The sequence below is a fragment of the Pangasianodon hypophthalmus genome, chromosome 8 (assembly GCF_027358585.1).
Source record: "Pangasianodon hypophthalmus isolate fPanHyp1 chromosome 8, fPanHyp1.pri, whole genome shotgun sequence".
Classification (NCBI taxonomy): domain Eukaryota; kingdom Metazoa; phylum Chordata; class Actinopteri; order Siluriformes; family Pangasiidae; genus Pangasianodon; species Pangasianodon hypophthalmus.
The window spans coordinates 24205849-24220478 of record NC_069717.1 but is presented as its reverse complement, the minus strand read 5'-3'; the positions used below and the strand labels follow the sequence as shown (position 1 = coordinate 24220478).

General features: G+C 41.4%; 1 protein-coding gene across 5 annotated transcripts; it reads right to left on the bottom strand.

Annotated features, from left to right (window-relative positions):
- Positions 1–219: 219 nt before the first annotated feature.
- Positions 220–14249, bottom strand: ubap2b (ubiquitin associated protein 2b). Of its 5 annotated transcripts, none has more exons than XM_034306605.2 (27): positions 14158–14249; positions 12610–12747; positions 12335–12409; positions 12143–12253; positions 11710–11854; positions 11537–11611; positions 10744–10804; positions 9399–9472; positions 9209–9261; positions 8596–8666; positions 8198–8408; positions 7297–7501; positions 5983–6224; positions 5366–5553; positions 5104–5281; positions 4862–4901; positions 4452–4587; positions 4261–4318; positions 3990–4152; positions 3786–3877; positions 3563–3613; positions 3257–3338; positions 2781–3098; positions 2545–2646; positions 2303–2364; positions 1684–1875; positions 220–952 (listed from the first exon to the last, which is right to left on the bottom strand). In XM_034306605.2, exons 2-27 carry the CDS (start codon positions 12703–12705, stop codon positions 872–874), a joined length of 3162 nt encoding a protein of 1053 aa, XP_034162496.2. In that variant the 5' UTR covers positions 12706–12747; positions 14158–14249; the 3' UTR covers positions 220–871. The 5 variants fall into 5 exon arrangements, with proteins under 5 accessions (XP_034162496.2, XP_034162498.2, XP_034162497.2 ...); XM_034306607.2 differs by having other exon boundaries at positions 3563–3610; XM_034306606.2 differs by having other exon boundaries at positions 14126–14226.
- Positions 14250–14630: the final 381 nt, after the last annotated feature.

Genomic DNA, 14630 nt, shown 5'->3' with positions numbered 1-14630 from the left:
TTTTTAAGTCTTTTTAAAAAATTCACCTTTTAACTCAGCAATGTGACTGGGAGTTGGTATTTCCAACAACATAGTTATTGATTTTTTAAATCATTAATAACAATATTAATAATTGCATTTGTCCAACTTGTGTAGGAAACCTGTTCTCAACATTTGTACTCTGCTTGTCTGCAAACACAAACACACTCATGAAAGAAATAACTGCAACAAATCGAAGGATTGAATAGCTCAGAACCTTTATTTAGAGGGCAACAGGAGTTCAATATAAAACTTGTGGGTCTTTGTGTGTTAACTTTTGGAGCCAGTGGAAAGGAGAATAGTATTCGGCAGACATCTTTTCCCTTTTACTGTGGCATAGCCCACTGTGTAACAATTCAAGCATTTAATGCTTTAAATCCCTTAAAATTAACCTCTCCTGAAATCCGCCCCCCCATCTTTTGACTTCCTCCTCCTTGTCATCTTTCACATCTCAACCACTCATTGCGAAGTCATTTGTCCCCATCATCCTCAAAAGTTTTCCGTTCTCGCTACATCTTTGCAGTTTTTAAAAAGTAAACAAAAGCAAAATATCCTTCAAAAAAATAAAATGGCGCGACCACAACTCATGTTCGGCTTTAACATTTACAGTATATATAAATACTTACATTAATATTTTACATGAAAAACCAAATTTGGAGAAGGAAAAAACCAAACAAAAGAAATAGGCAGAGGAAAACTTTGGAGGGGGGATCTGGGAGAGATTGTGTGTGTGTGTGTGTGTGTGTGTGTGTGTGTGTGTGTGTGTGTGTGTGTGTGTGTGTGTGTGTGTTTGTGCATATCAAGCCAGCAGCAGGACTGAAGAATGAGATTTGGACTGTGTTCCAGTATGAGATCAGTTGGCCCAGTAGGGGGAGCTGCTGTAGTTGGACTTGCCCTGGCTCTTCTGCATGCTGCTGGACTGACTGCGCTGAGCCTTCAAGGAAACAAATCACACACACCCACCAAAAAAAAAAAAAAAAAAAAAAAAAAAAAAAAAAAAAAAAACACATTACACTTTAGCTCACTCTAGTTTTGCATTCAGAGAATGTAAAATGTGGAACTAAATCCAAGAGCTAAATTACCCTTCAGCTTTACTGCTAATGTGTGAGGAGCTGTGATTAGCAAATCAGAGTCTTCGCATTGCACAGAGCAAAAGACATCCAAATCATATGTTCAGACCACACCTACACTACATAGACTTCTTTCCCTGTTTTGAGTCTAACTGTGGTATCTTTTCATGATGTACTCGTGACCCTGTATGTGAACTTTAATGTTGCCAAATCAGGAATATGAGGTACCCAAGAAAAACTACAGCCATGATGGAGTCACATGGTGCCCTGTGTATATGATAAACAAGTAGCACTTCTTGTCACTCCCAAATCCCTTGATAGCCAATAGAGTTGTACTAAACTATATTTGCTGCTGAACGAATGGCAGTACAGAGCACTTCAGGCATTTTTTTTTTTCTGCCCTTGCATGTTAAGAAAGAGGCTGTAAATGTAATCAGTAAAGTCTCACGTCATTAAATTGTTCAAACCGAATGGTTCTGTTGCAGTACGCACAGTGCACAGAAACCATGCTGGACACAGTTTGTAAATTTCCTTGCCAGGTAGAAATGAACAACAGTTAATTTCTGCTTAGACCCAAGTTTAAAGGTGTGTGTACCTGTGTGTCCTGGGCCATGTGGTGGTGAAAAGGCTGAGAGGGAGGTTGCTGATGGGGGGGCAGGATGTGGAGGAAAGGGGCAGGGGCATAGCCAGGGGCTCCTCCAGGGTTCAGGGGTCCAGTGCCTCCCAAAGCAGAGGGAAGGCTGAACGTTGCTGGGGTCGCCGTGGGGAAACCCTGTTTATCAAATGACTGTGTTCGAAAGAAAAACAGAAAAACAGGTTTCCACTCGGTCTCAAAGGTCAAATGTTCCTAAAGAACAAGTGTTTAACAGGATCTTGAGCTACCACAGCTGTAACTGTAACCTATCTGCAAGTTGGCATATTCAGCATAAGAATGGTGTTGGTAACATATTCTCATATCTCTCTGAAGATCTTGAAAGTCTAACAGTTATACCTATATTTTTTCATTATGTAGTGACATAATTTTAACATGTATGGATTGGACTCGACATTTATTGGACAAAATTCATCCCAGTGGATGAAGGATAGGTTGAAAAACACTGGTGTATTTCTTTAAGATTCATTTAGGTTGGAGAAAACAGATCCAGATTAAGAGCTGTAATTATGCATGAAATGTGCTAAACATATACATTATATATATATAAAAAATCTCTTACCTGTGTCTTGCTGTACACAGTTGCACCAAGATCGGAGCTGGCAGAGCCTGAAAGTCCAGGTGCTGTGGAGAGGCATGTTTAAGTCAGCGGTCATTGTATTTTTATTCCTCATATTGCAATCATCAATTAGGGGGAAAATGTCAATATGCTTGCCAAGATTTATATTTAATTAGGTCTTGAGACACTCCAAAATAACTCAGGAAGTTATATCTGAGTAACACAAGAAAGCATGTGTGAGAGACCTTTTCCTGTGCTGTTGCTTGGCTTGGCTTGTGATTGAGAGCTGCCGCCATATCCTTTCCCATAATCTCCTCCAGCATGAGCTTGAGACAGGTCATCAAAACCTGTGTGATAGAAAAAGTTTCAAAACCAGCTACTTATTAAAGTCACACATAAAGATGTTCCTAATTGAGAGGCAATGCAGGATTATGCTTCCTAAAATGCAATGTTTAACCAGTCCCTTTTGAGTGATGCTGACCTGAAACATAGGTATGTCCTCCGTAACCAGCCTGGTGCTGGTACTGTGCATGCTGCTTGGCTGAGGCAGGTGGCATGAAGACGGTGGGGCCATACTGGAAGGCACTGGGCACACCTGGCATGCCAGCATAGTAGGGCAGGCTCGTATAGCCATAGCCAGGGGGCAGAGGGGGATTCAGGAAGGCCTGGCCAGGGTTCTGTGGTGCCTGTGTTTGGGGAGGAACTGTGCCAGGCTCAGATTGCGAGGGGGCAACCGATGAGAGGCTGGTGGTGGGTGCCGGGGAGGGCGCATCACCACGAGCAAATTTGGTAGCTTCACCTTCAGAGTGCAGTATGAGAACAAAGATTACACACAGACTCCATAAAATTAAAAAAAGTACAGCAAATGAAGTCAGCCAGCAACACAGCACTTTGCAAAATATTTATAACATCTTGTAAGAGCATTTTCAAATGTGACACTCTAAGATGGACAGTCACCTGAGTAAGGGTTGTTTGCTAATCCTCCATCTCTGGCAGCAAGGGTTGTTGTACCAGGGAAGGCAGTCATTCCATAATAATCCTACAGAGAGAAGAGTCACAACAAATTATTACACAAACACTAAAACACAAAATACAGCAACATACCAATCATGCACAGCATCTAAAAGCAACCTATACACATCAGCAATGTTTTAAAAATGTAAATTTAGTATAAACAAGTTATTTTCTTCCATAGTGCATCTGGAATATGATAGCCACAGTTTCTCACAACTACCTTACTATCCACTACCACAAAATACTTACAATAGGTAGCCGTGACTGCATCATCTGCAAGTCTTCATAGCCATAGATCTGCTTTAAGGCACAAGACAAAAAAAAAGACTGTTTTTATATTACACCACACCAAACCTGCTCATCACAACAGACAGGAAGCAAAAAAAATCCATTATACAAAGGTCAGCTTAAAAGAGCTGAAAAGTAAATAATAAAAACGTGGTGACCAAAAAAAAAACTGGGCTGGACTTACGGGATAAGCAGGAAGTAGTCCTCCAGGTCCCATGATGTACTGATTAGCCAACAGTGGAGGCACACCTTGAGCCAGGTTGGGTGGTGCTTTGCCTGAGGAGAGACGCACAAAGAGACTCAGCACTTATAAATAACTACAGGGAGATTAGATTTACTGTTGCTGCATGAATAACGGGAGATGGCCATCTATGTCAGCATTACTCACCAGTGGTGGTGGCAGTGGCAGTCTGGTGCATTGGTGCAGACCGTCCTGTGGATGGAGCTGAGGGGCCGTTGGTAGACAGGCCTGGTGCACCGTTGCTCAGGCCACTTGAGGTGAGAACTGAGCCTGAGAAGGCAGACAGACTCCCGCTGACATCACTGGCCACCTGAGAGTAAAGGGGGGGGGGGCACTTCACTATAACATCCACCATATAACAATAAACCATATACAAATGCTGCTGGGTAGGCAATGGCAAAAAGAGAAAAGTACTTACACTGAGGCCACTAGTGGCAGGTGCAGCAGATCCTAATGTAGTTCCACTGCTCACATGACTAATTTTAAATAAATAAAAAAAATATTAATAAATAAATGGAAGAGAAATTATCAATAAAAAAAAGAATTTTCTCTCAGATTCTCCGTCAAAAAATACATCAGTAGTACAACAGCTATGTGGTGTGAATTTACCTGCTGAGGGAGGGAAGGGCGGTGCTGGGTGTTGGGGCTGGTGCAGACGACGAGGACGATGGTAAGGATGAAGCAGCCATGCCGTTCTCAGAGGACAGTGCTGTAGACATGGACTGAGGAGTGCTTGAGGGGACAGCTACAAAGACAGACAATGTGTTGAAAGTCTAAATCCATGCAAAGGTCAGTCCTTCCTTCTAGTTTATGTGTAATCAGCCTCAAATGCCTGTGCATTAAACTAACTTGACTATTTTTAGCTCATGGGGTATTCATACTTGCAGTTTAATTCCCAACAGAATCTACTATACTGCTCACTGGACTAGTCTGTCACTACATTAGTAAATTACAGTACTAAGGAAGGTTTTTTTGATTGGATTTGATAGCGAGTTGGTGCTTTAGCACCAATGACATACCATCTTGTGTACTGGAGGGTCGTACTTCACTGAATCCATTCTGTGGGCAAAAGTAAACAATCCACTGAATTTACAAAAAGGTGATCTCTAAGAAATTAGCCAAGTCAAAATCAGCATTTCTATCTTTTAAATATACACACTGACAACAAAATAAGAGTTAAGGCACAAAATCAGTTCAGTAACGCCAAAAATATTTAGTGCGACATGTGGATTAAGATAAGCAGCATTGCTGTTAGCCCTACAGTCAGAGGGGTGGCAGAGGTGGTGGTGGTGGTTTCCTTGTGTAGACTGGAAGATTCTGCTCTGGAGGAAGTGGATGGTGCAGGGGCTGTGGCTGTGGGTAACCCCAGAGAGGGAGAGGTATATCTGGGCTCCATTGTTGCGGTAGTTAGGGCAGGAGGAAGACCAGCCACTGGCTCACTGAAAGGACAAGAATGATGGTTAGCAATTAAAGCTATGGTTATACTAGTGAAGTTGCACAGTTTCACAGACACATGCCCTTACCTGACAGTGCTGGGTTTGGAGTACAGGTTGCTCTGGGTTTGGGCAACAGGAGGAGCAGGTTCCTGGCTGATTTCTGACTGACCAGGGCTTTCTACAGCAGCCTCAGAAGCAAAATCCAGAGCACCAAACTGCACATTCAGCCCAGACACATCAGCAGAGCCTGGCATCTCCACTGCTGAAGAAGGTATCTGGAAATCCAGACAATTTCTGAATTACTCAAATGTTTTTTTTTTTTTTTTTTTAAATCTCCAATAAAACTAACCAAACCATATAGGCAACTCAATCTCCCATGCTACAATAATGTAACATATATTAATTTATAGAGAACCAAAATTGTTATTTCCACAGTTAAGCTCATCATTAGCTGAAAGAAAATATCGGCAAACAGGGCATCCTCACAGCAACACTTTTTCAGCCTTTTTTTACTCATTGCATCCTTATTTCCTTAAACGTAATTTATCTGTATAATACACCATGTGCACCTATCAGGAAGCTACCCTGGGAATATTTTGCTGCGAAGTGCTAAACACCTTTATCAGGCTCACAGTACCAAGTGCAAAGTGTACAGTATTTATTGAGAAGAACAAGACGTCAACATCCACATTTCAGACTCTTACTTTGGAGGGAGGGGGCAATCTGCGTCTCTGGGGTCTGATTTGTTTGGGCTGATGGGATTCTGCGATGGCAGGGGCACTGGTCTCGCCGAGGGGTTTCAGCACAGGCGAACTGATGTCTTGAAGCGGCAGAGGAGGAGAAGGGTTTCGGCCCTGAGCCGGCAGGTCCGATAGGAGTGTGGAGTTCTGCTGCTGGGTCAGCTGACTGAGGATGGGGGAGGGGTCAGGCTGGGCCTTCAGATCCACTGGGGAAGAAACAGGTAAGACATTCAACAGAGCCTATTTAAACTATATAAACATTAGCTTTTGGTTCAAATAATCCACAATATTGTATGGCACAATAATTAAAATTTAAACCAAAACTTCTTAGATGAGTTTTTTAAAAATCTTTTTATTTGCACTGTTGAAAAACTTAGGATAAGGCAGTCAAAATGGAGTATAATTTGAGCTCTACAGTGCATCAGTGCTTTTTCAAAATTCAATTAACATTTGTTTAAACAAACAAAATAAACAAAAATACATTTCTAAACTAGTAATCTCAATCCATAATTTTAAATCACTACACTCATAAGTTCACGCTGTGTCAATAAACCAATTAAATGTAAGGTAAGGTTTGTTCCATAAACACAATGCTAGTCTGCATGAATGGGACAGTTCAGCTTTTGCAATACAATTGCAGTAATGACAAATTATAACTCATGATTAATTTAACATTAATTTATAGTGTGTGCATCTATATCCAGGTATGGACAAATCATTAAATTCATTAGCTGATCTATCAGAAAAGAGAAAGCGACAGCGTGCTTGTTTTGGTTGCCAGGAAACATAATTAGCTAAGCCAACAGATTGCCAATGTAATTTAACTCCAAGACCATTATGGCTGACACACGAATGAAAGCAGACTCGAATCCTGTAATTCTTCACTGCCATAGTCCTTAATCTATCCTAATAATGGCTTTGATGTGGCACATGATCTCCCTTAATGCAACAACAGCATGTATTTGGCTGACATTTTCGCTATGAGTTAGGAATGGGAGGGGCAAAAAAAAAAAAAACAAAAAAAAAAAACGTATCACTAGTTCACTAAACCCACCTGCCAGCCAGGTAACTACAAACAAAAACCTGATAACCCAGACTTTGCTTGTCCCAGGCTAGTGTTCACCCTGGGCATTACATGGACATATTATTTAAATTATGTTATAACCCCCTAGCTAAGCCTCTGATTTCTTGAGTTCAGCGACAGATGTGACAAAGCTGGAATGCAGCAGTTTTATAAATATATAATGTGTTTGTTTAAGTGTTTAAGTTGCTACTCACTGTGAGTCACTGTAACAGGGAACTCAGCTTTGGGTTCATTCAAAGATAAGGTTGCAGGTGCAGCAGGGGGAGGAGAACTGGATTCTCCAACAGGGCTGCCATTAGTCAGGGCAACCGGCGTCTGATTGGACAGAGGTGTGATGCGGGGGACACTGACTGGCTCAGTTTTCTGTACATCAGGCTGAGGTGGTCTGGAGCCCAAAGACTAACGAGAGGGAGGAAAGAAAGTGAAATAAATCATCAGAAAATAATCAAGCATTAAATATATAATAGAGAAACAAATATAATTTAGTGATAATACCTAGAAATCTATATCCCTTTTTATTTCTTAAAACCAAAAGCCCTAGCAGGGAATATGTAACGAACTGCTATAGACTGATCACTGTCTACTTGCCCGGACAAATAGAGCAATGCAGTACTGATGTGCATTGCTTTCGTTTTTTAACTATATGAAAGTCAGACAAGCTCCAGCTGGTTCAGAATGGAAGTTCCCTTTTCAGTCTAAAACAGCCTGCATATTAGATTTCAGCATAATTGCAAATATCTGCATAGATCGAGTGATGTGTATGCTTCCTCTAACAGTATGTGCAAATGCTCGAAGCTGTGGGTTTACCAATAAATCCATCTATAGTTCAAAAGCCCTTGCTGAATAATCATTTCTCCGTTAACAATTAGGAAAACGAAAGATTAGGCTTGGTGCAAAATGAATAAACCTGGAAATGACTGGCAACACACATCACATATAATGCTAACAATTCCTTCCTACAACAGAGGCCAGAAACATCGCAAGTATGAGACTTTAAAATCGGTTTTGAAAAATATCCTAAGTAGCTCAAAAGTATGTACTGTTATAAATAAGATAAATAAGGCCACAATAAGTCTTCTAAGTGTGTGTGCTCACCGAGGCGGCGTGGGCGTAGGTGCCAGCAGCGGCAGAAGCATAGCTGTTGGCAGCAGCTGAGGCATAGCTGTGCGTCTGTGTGCGAGCCGTGTGTTGTTGAGAGTTGGTAAACACCAGGCTCTGTGTGAGCGGCTCTGGGGACGACGGCTCCAACCCAGCCAGATCAGAGTCCACCTCTGCCGCTTTTGGCAACAGAGAACTCAGATCGACCCTGCAGGATGGAAACATTTGCCCTTAGACTTCCATTATAAGTGAGGCTTGAGACAGCAGGTTTTCGGTTCTCAGTACAGGGAAATCTTTCATGTCTGTAATAATCACCCAAATGCTACATACGGGGTTGATAGAGATTAGGTTTAAAAATGCCGGAGTGTTTTAATGTGTTGAAGCAGAGCTCTTACCCCTGTCCAGGTGTTACGTGGTTCTGGGAAGCAAGCGCAAAGGAGGCAGTGAACACTTTGGTCTCAGAAAGCTGTTAGAAGAAAAAGGAAAGTAGTCATACATAAGCAGAGGCTAAACATGCTACACTGAAGAAAAAAAGAAAGAAAAAAAATCAATAATCCTACATTCACACCACCAAAGCTCTCGTCGTTTGTTGTTAATGAGAAATGGGAGTCGTTTCTTATATAGCTGATAATGCTAATAGCTATACACAAATTAAATAATACACTAATCTAACAAGTTACATGCTAGGCTTTGTACAAGATTCACTGGCAGATTAGCAAAGCTCTCTAACTGGATTAGCAACACACACCAACCAGAGGCACTAACGATTTCCGCTACTTCCTTTTAAGCTTCGTTGCTCATCGTAATGTCGATCATTCAAGCCAGTCGGTTGGATTTGTTGCTTTACCACATCATACCATATTTGCAAAGGATTAAGTAAACCTCGATTAAACTGTCACAGAAACGGGGCTCGGTATCACGCTTGTATATAGAAAATAAATAGTCGCCTGTCTCTGTCGCTTGCTAGTATGAATGCACGATAAAACAGCAAAAAATTAAGTCACCTACATCTTCATTCCAGTCTTCTGCAGCCCAGTCTTCCAGGTTGTTTCTCCAGTTTCCTAACATGTACAGAGCAATGTCTGAGATATTTAAATATACACACAAACCACATGTCCAAATGCAGACAACCAACCAGATCATTCTATTACATCTATGGACATGATTCCTATAAAAACTGAGACAGAGAATAGCTTACCTGCTCCATCAGTAGTGTCGTTGGCCGTCTCTCCTGGATCAGCAGAGCCAGTGTAATCAGCAGTGTAAAACGTCCTGCACACCCAAAGAGATGAAAGGATGACACACATTTAATACGATTTCTGTTTCCACATATGTGGAAAGAGTACTTAAATTATTAGTATTAAAAGTAGTGTAATGCTAAACTCAGGAGTGCTGTGGTGCTAGAGGACTGCAGTCCAACACCACTTGGTTACATCCACTGTTCTAGGAGCAATTCCTCCCATTTATATAAATATTTATCTATTGGGACATTTATGCCAAAAGAGATTATAACAAAAACAAACAAACAAACAAACAAAAAGAAGTTAACATAGCAGTCAACAACTGACAGCTGACAGGATTAAAATTTTTATACAGAAAACTATCACTGTTGATGCCTGTGCAAAGACCGATTGTATTTTCGATTGTTTAGCCTAGCTACCCATCAACAGAATGGAACAGTAGCATTGCTAACAAAGCTATTAGATTAATTACATTTTTCAGTAGTGAGTTTTCAAAATCAAGTAGATAGTAATTAGTTAAACTAGTTTATCAAAAAAGTAATGGAACAGAGCTGATTAAAGCTACACTACATTTTCATAATATATAATATAGTTATGTGGCTGCTTTCTGTCAGCTTTTAAGATACAGACAAGGTGGTTACTGGTTTTCGTAGCACAGTGCTGCTGAACTCTCATATTTGATTTGTGCGATACATTTTCTATAACAGCACGGCTCTTATAACATAAGTGATAACAGTAACTAACCTCTTGCAGAGACATTCCACAACATTAAGCGTAACTATAAATAAAACATACACTGTCGTTTACTGTGATAGAAAGAGGAACACCACACTTTGGGACGTCAACACTGATTACTTTCTATAACAGTACACTCCATTGCGTGTTGCTTCTTACTTTACTAAACCAAGGTTAACCTAACAAATGTTTTTTGTAATTAGCTATTACCAGAAGTGACATGGATGTTGCTAGTCAAGCTTTTTGTCTCGTAGTTTGTAGCTAGTTACTTCCCAAACATTTCCTAACAAGCAGGCTACTATTTTAAAAACTGTTTACACATTTCTGATGTACACAGAGCATACTGGAAATGTCAACTCATGCAAGATTCATCCTGTGAACAAATTTAGGCTTAATGCCTCAATTTTTGACCATGTGGGCTATTAATGCTTGTACATCATATCTATATTTTACCTAGAAAGGTTGCTTTTACATTACAATCACTCCTCACTGCTAAGGGACAGCGATAAGGCTATGGAGGAGAAGTAACATCTTTTAGGCAAAGTAAGGCAGATAACCTATACTCACCCCATTCCCTGAGAGAACCTATTCACACCATCTCCTCGGCCTCTTCCTCTCCCTCCTGCTCCTAAATACAGATAAGATGACATGGTTAATCACAGAATACCAAACACTGGGGTTTCTCTGCAAGCAGTTTAGAAGTGGCAAAGGCCAATGTGCAACCTACAACCTTTGCCCTATAAAACTTTACATTTCCATCAATCCCACAAATTACAGATTCTTTCACAAAGGCCTGCACATACAAAATTCACAAATAAAAGGCACATATTCTTAACGGAGAACACCAGGGAAGTTAAAGTGGACATCACACACACTGCCACTATTTCTTATTCTTTGCCTGGCTTTCATCATACGTCCCTTCGAGTCTCCTCCTGGCTGCAGCTGCTCTACTCAATGCATTCCTCTGACCGTGTGGCCTGCTAATGACGGTTACAGCGCGACACAAATAGCAACATTGCAACAACCCCCTTTCCACAGCTCAGAGCACCAACTGTGGGGTCCTGGCTGAAAACAGTGTTATCAAAACTTATTTGTCCAGACTTCAGGGTTAAATTTCAGAGCATTTTTGTCCAATGATTGTACCAGTTTAAGCTCTGGCTATATTTAATTTGTAATGGGGTTGCATCAAGTGCTTAAAGAAAGAAGAACTGTTTTCAAAGGATTATGTAATAGAGATTTATTGGCATAACCCCAAAGAAGCCTAAGACAATAGACAGGTGTGTGAATTACTTAGGTAGTCCAACGTGCATGCGTGTGTTCACGTGCGTGCGTGTGTGTGTGTGTTCACGTGCATGCTAACCTCTCCCTCTTCCTCTCCGCCCGCGCTCTCCTCTTTCTCCTGGAGTCGAGTCAAACCCGTTCTCCTCAGTGCGGCCTACAAAAACAAATTGCACATTCGTACTTGTTATACGGAAATACGACATTTGAAAAATACTCAAACATGTATACACATCCAACTTGTGTACTACACACCTTCCTGGGTGCGGCTGGCTCCACGACCGCGTCTGTTTGGACCACCACGGCCCCTGCCCTCCTTGTCAACCCTTCGCTCTTTTGTCTCTGCTGTTACACCTTCTTTACCCACACTCTTCTTCTTCCCCACCGTCTCCCAGGAGTCCTGACCAAACACAGCACGCAGAGTAAACAATAATGGCCTAATGTTGCAATTTGCATTGTCATAGTTACAATATAGCTACCATGGTTACACCTACAGATCAAGTTAACGTTTGGCAAAGGCATCATAGCAGCATTGTAACAGAAGCTCGTTCAGGAGTATTAACGGAAGTATTATATTGATCTCTAACATTTCTTGGAATGGCACTCAGTGACTCATGAAATCAAAAATAAAAACATTTGTGTCATAAAATGATTAAAATCTCAACAAGCCAGGACATATGCCATTCACCTTGGCAGGAACCTCTTCCAACAGGAAGTTGATGGCCCTGTTGACGTCCCCGTTACAGTCGTGAAGAGCCACCATGCACTCGTCCTGATTTCGGCTTGTGACCTCAATGAGCTAAAAGACACACACAAGCTTCAGCTAGAAAAAGAATCCGTATATGACTGGGTTAATGAAATCACACCTGACTGCTCTCACCTGTTTGACCTTCCCCTCAAAATCGGCATCATTTTTGTCAATCATCTGAGCCAGACGAATCTGTTCTGCTGTGGCCTAGATAAAAGGAAAAAAAATGTAGAGATAAATCTCTCTGAACAAATATTACTAGCGCTGCCTCTATAATTGGAGCTATATTTTTGGCCTCTGGACAATTTATTGCCGTGAGACTCCAGAGGAGTTTCCGCGGCCATATGTGGAAATGTCCCACACGCTTTTGCGACCCTTTTGTTTGCGTGGATGGACGGGGTGCCTACCTGAATCTGTTTCTGTGGCTGTGAGGTGTGTGAGGTCTGTGGCTGCACTCTGTCCCGATTTCCTCGGGTGGCGTCAGCAACCACTGAAGTCATCATAAACAGTATATACAAAATAATGTATGTACAAAGTAGAAAAGTCTGGAAAAGAAGAAATGAGGTGCCTTTGTCAGAAAAAAAAAAGAAGGTGTACAAAGCAATTTTCACAAACAAGCATTAAGTGACAGGTGCAAATAGGAGCAAAAGAGTAGACACTAAGAGTTTAACTGTAAGACTATCATGCAGGCTCATGGGCAGCTGCTTAAATATAGCCATCCAAACATGGCCTGGGCTGGTGTAGGCTTACACCATGCTCAACCCCTCCCTGTGGAAATCTAACAGCCTTAAAAACAACTGGACAGAAAATAAACATATACTCATGTCATGACTCGGTGGCATGGCAGCATGTAGAGGCAAGAACCTCGACTTGCTCCTCGTCTTTCTGTTGTTTAATGCATTTGTAATGCGCAGTACTTTATCCTGCTCCTGATGGCTCCAAGCCAAAAAAAACTCCCTTTTATCACAGCCACTCACACTGCTTTCGGTTTTGCGTCAACAATTACACCGTACAGATCTCCAGTGTGCACTGATGCACACTATACTCCGAGAAAAGACTGTTAAAATCGACTAGTTATCTTAGTAGAGAGGGTAAAACGCCTGCCTCAGCCTGTTAAGGTGACCAGTTTAAAACAAAGACTAGGAATGCTAGGCAAAGTCCAGACACTGCGCACTTTCAGCTTTCACAAACATTAGTAACTTATTTATTTTTTCATACTAATTCACACTTTTAAAGAATCCGATATCCACTAAATGTGGCGTAAATTCCTCAGTTAGAGCTCAACAGCTGACCAACCAAACGGTTAGCTAACTTAAGCTAAGCTAACGGCTAACGTCAGCGATAGCAACTGTTGGCTAGACAGCAAGCAGCCGCAAGCGAAGAAGCTAAACACTAACCGACACACAGAAACTTTCCGGTATTATTAAACTCGCATTTCGAGTCGTCCAAAAGGGTCAAACTTTCCCACAAGTTAAAGAAAAGAGACAATGAAAACACACAGATATCCCGTTAATCATCTTTACACGCTTCGCGATGAAATGAGTAACTTAGCGGTTAGCTGAGCAGCTAACTAGCGACCGCACATGCTAGCTAACCGAGCTTTAGCTTACCCGGACTCGTACCTGACAAAACCGCGACTCAGCCTCAAATGCCTCTCTACCGACTACGTAGTGCACTAAATAGAGCGTATGAGGTATTACTTCATATCCTGTGCAGTGCCTCAGGAGAGAGCAGGCGGAGGCATTCGGGACTGAACCCGCGCCGCTACGGTACTGAGTCGGCTACTGTGTCGAATGTTCTGGTGAACCGCGTCCTTACTGATCACCGCGGATACTCTGCCGCTCAAACGCTACACAACTAATCGCTATCGAAGAATATATCGAAGCTGCTTAGTTTCTTTCCCTAAACACAGCATGAACATACCGTCTCCGCTCCGTGAACGGTAATGTGTTTACCTGCCCACAGCACACCACGCTTCCCTCATGCAGTGTGTGATGAGAAGCGGCGCCTCAACAGGAAGTAATAAAAACCTCTGGTCAAAATAAAAGTCCAGGGAAAAAATAAAAAATAAAAAAAAAATACTCTGCTGAAAAATCCAGCTGCCAAAACACAACCCGAGCTAGACAAACTGGTAGAGCATCTTAAAATGGATGGTGATAAAGAGTTTCATTTGATTTTATTAAATTATATCTAGCTTCTATTTTATTTTATTTCTTTTATTTGATTTTCCATAATGTCGCGTAGGTCATCGTCACCACAAAGTAACGAATGTAGTTTTCCTAACATAATTGGAATTATTTTGCTATTACTATATAAATTCAATTATACACTATATGGCCAAAAGTATGTGGACACCTGACCATTACACCCATATATGGTTCTTCCCCAAACTGTTGCCACAAACTTGGAAACAAACAATTGTATATTG

Excerpts from the sequence above, each read along its gene's own strand:
- ubap2b (XM_034306605.2), bottom strand. The coding sequence starts at position 12,705 with ATGATGACTTCAGTGGTTGCTGACGCCACCCGAGGAAATCGGGACAGA. Across the intron at positions 5,554-5,982 it reads GATTGCCCCCTCCCTCCAAA|ATACCTTCTTCAGCAGTGGA; the intron begins GTAAGAGTCTGA and ends CTGGATTTCCAG. Across the intron at positions 5,282-5,365 it reads TCCAAACCCAGCACTGTCAG|TGAGCCAGTGGCTGGTCTTC; the intron begins GTAAGGGCATGT and ends TTGTCCTTTCAG.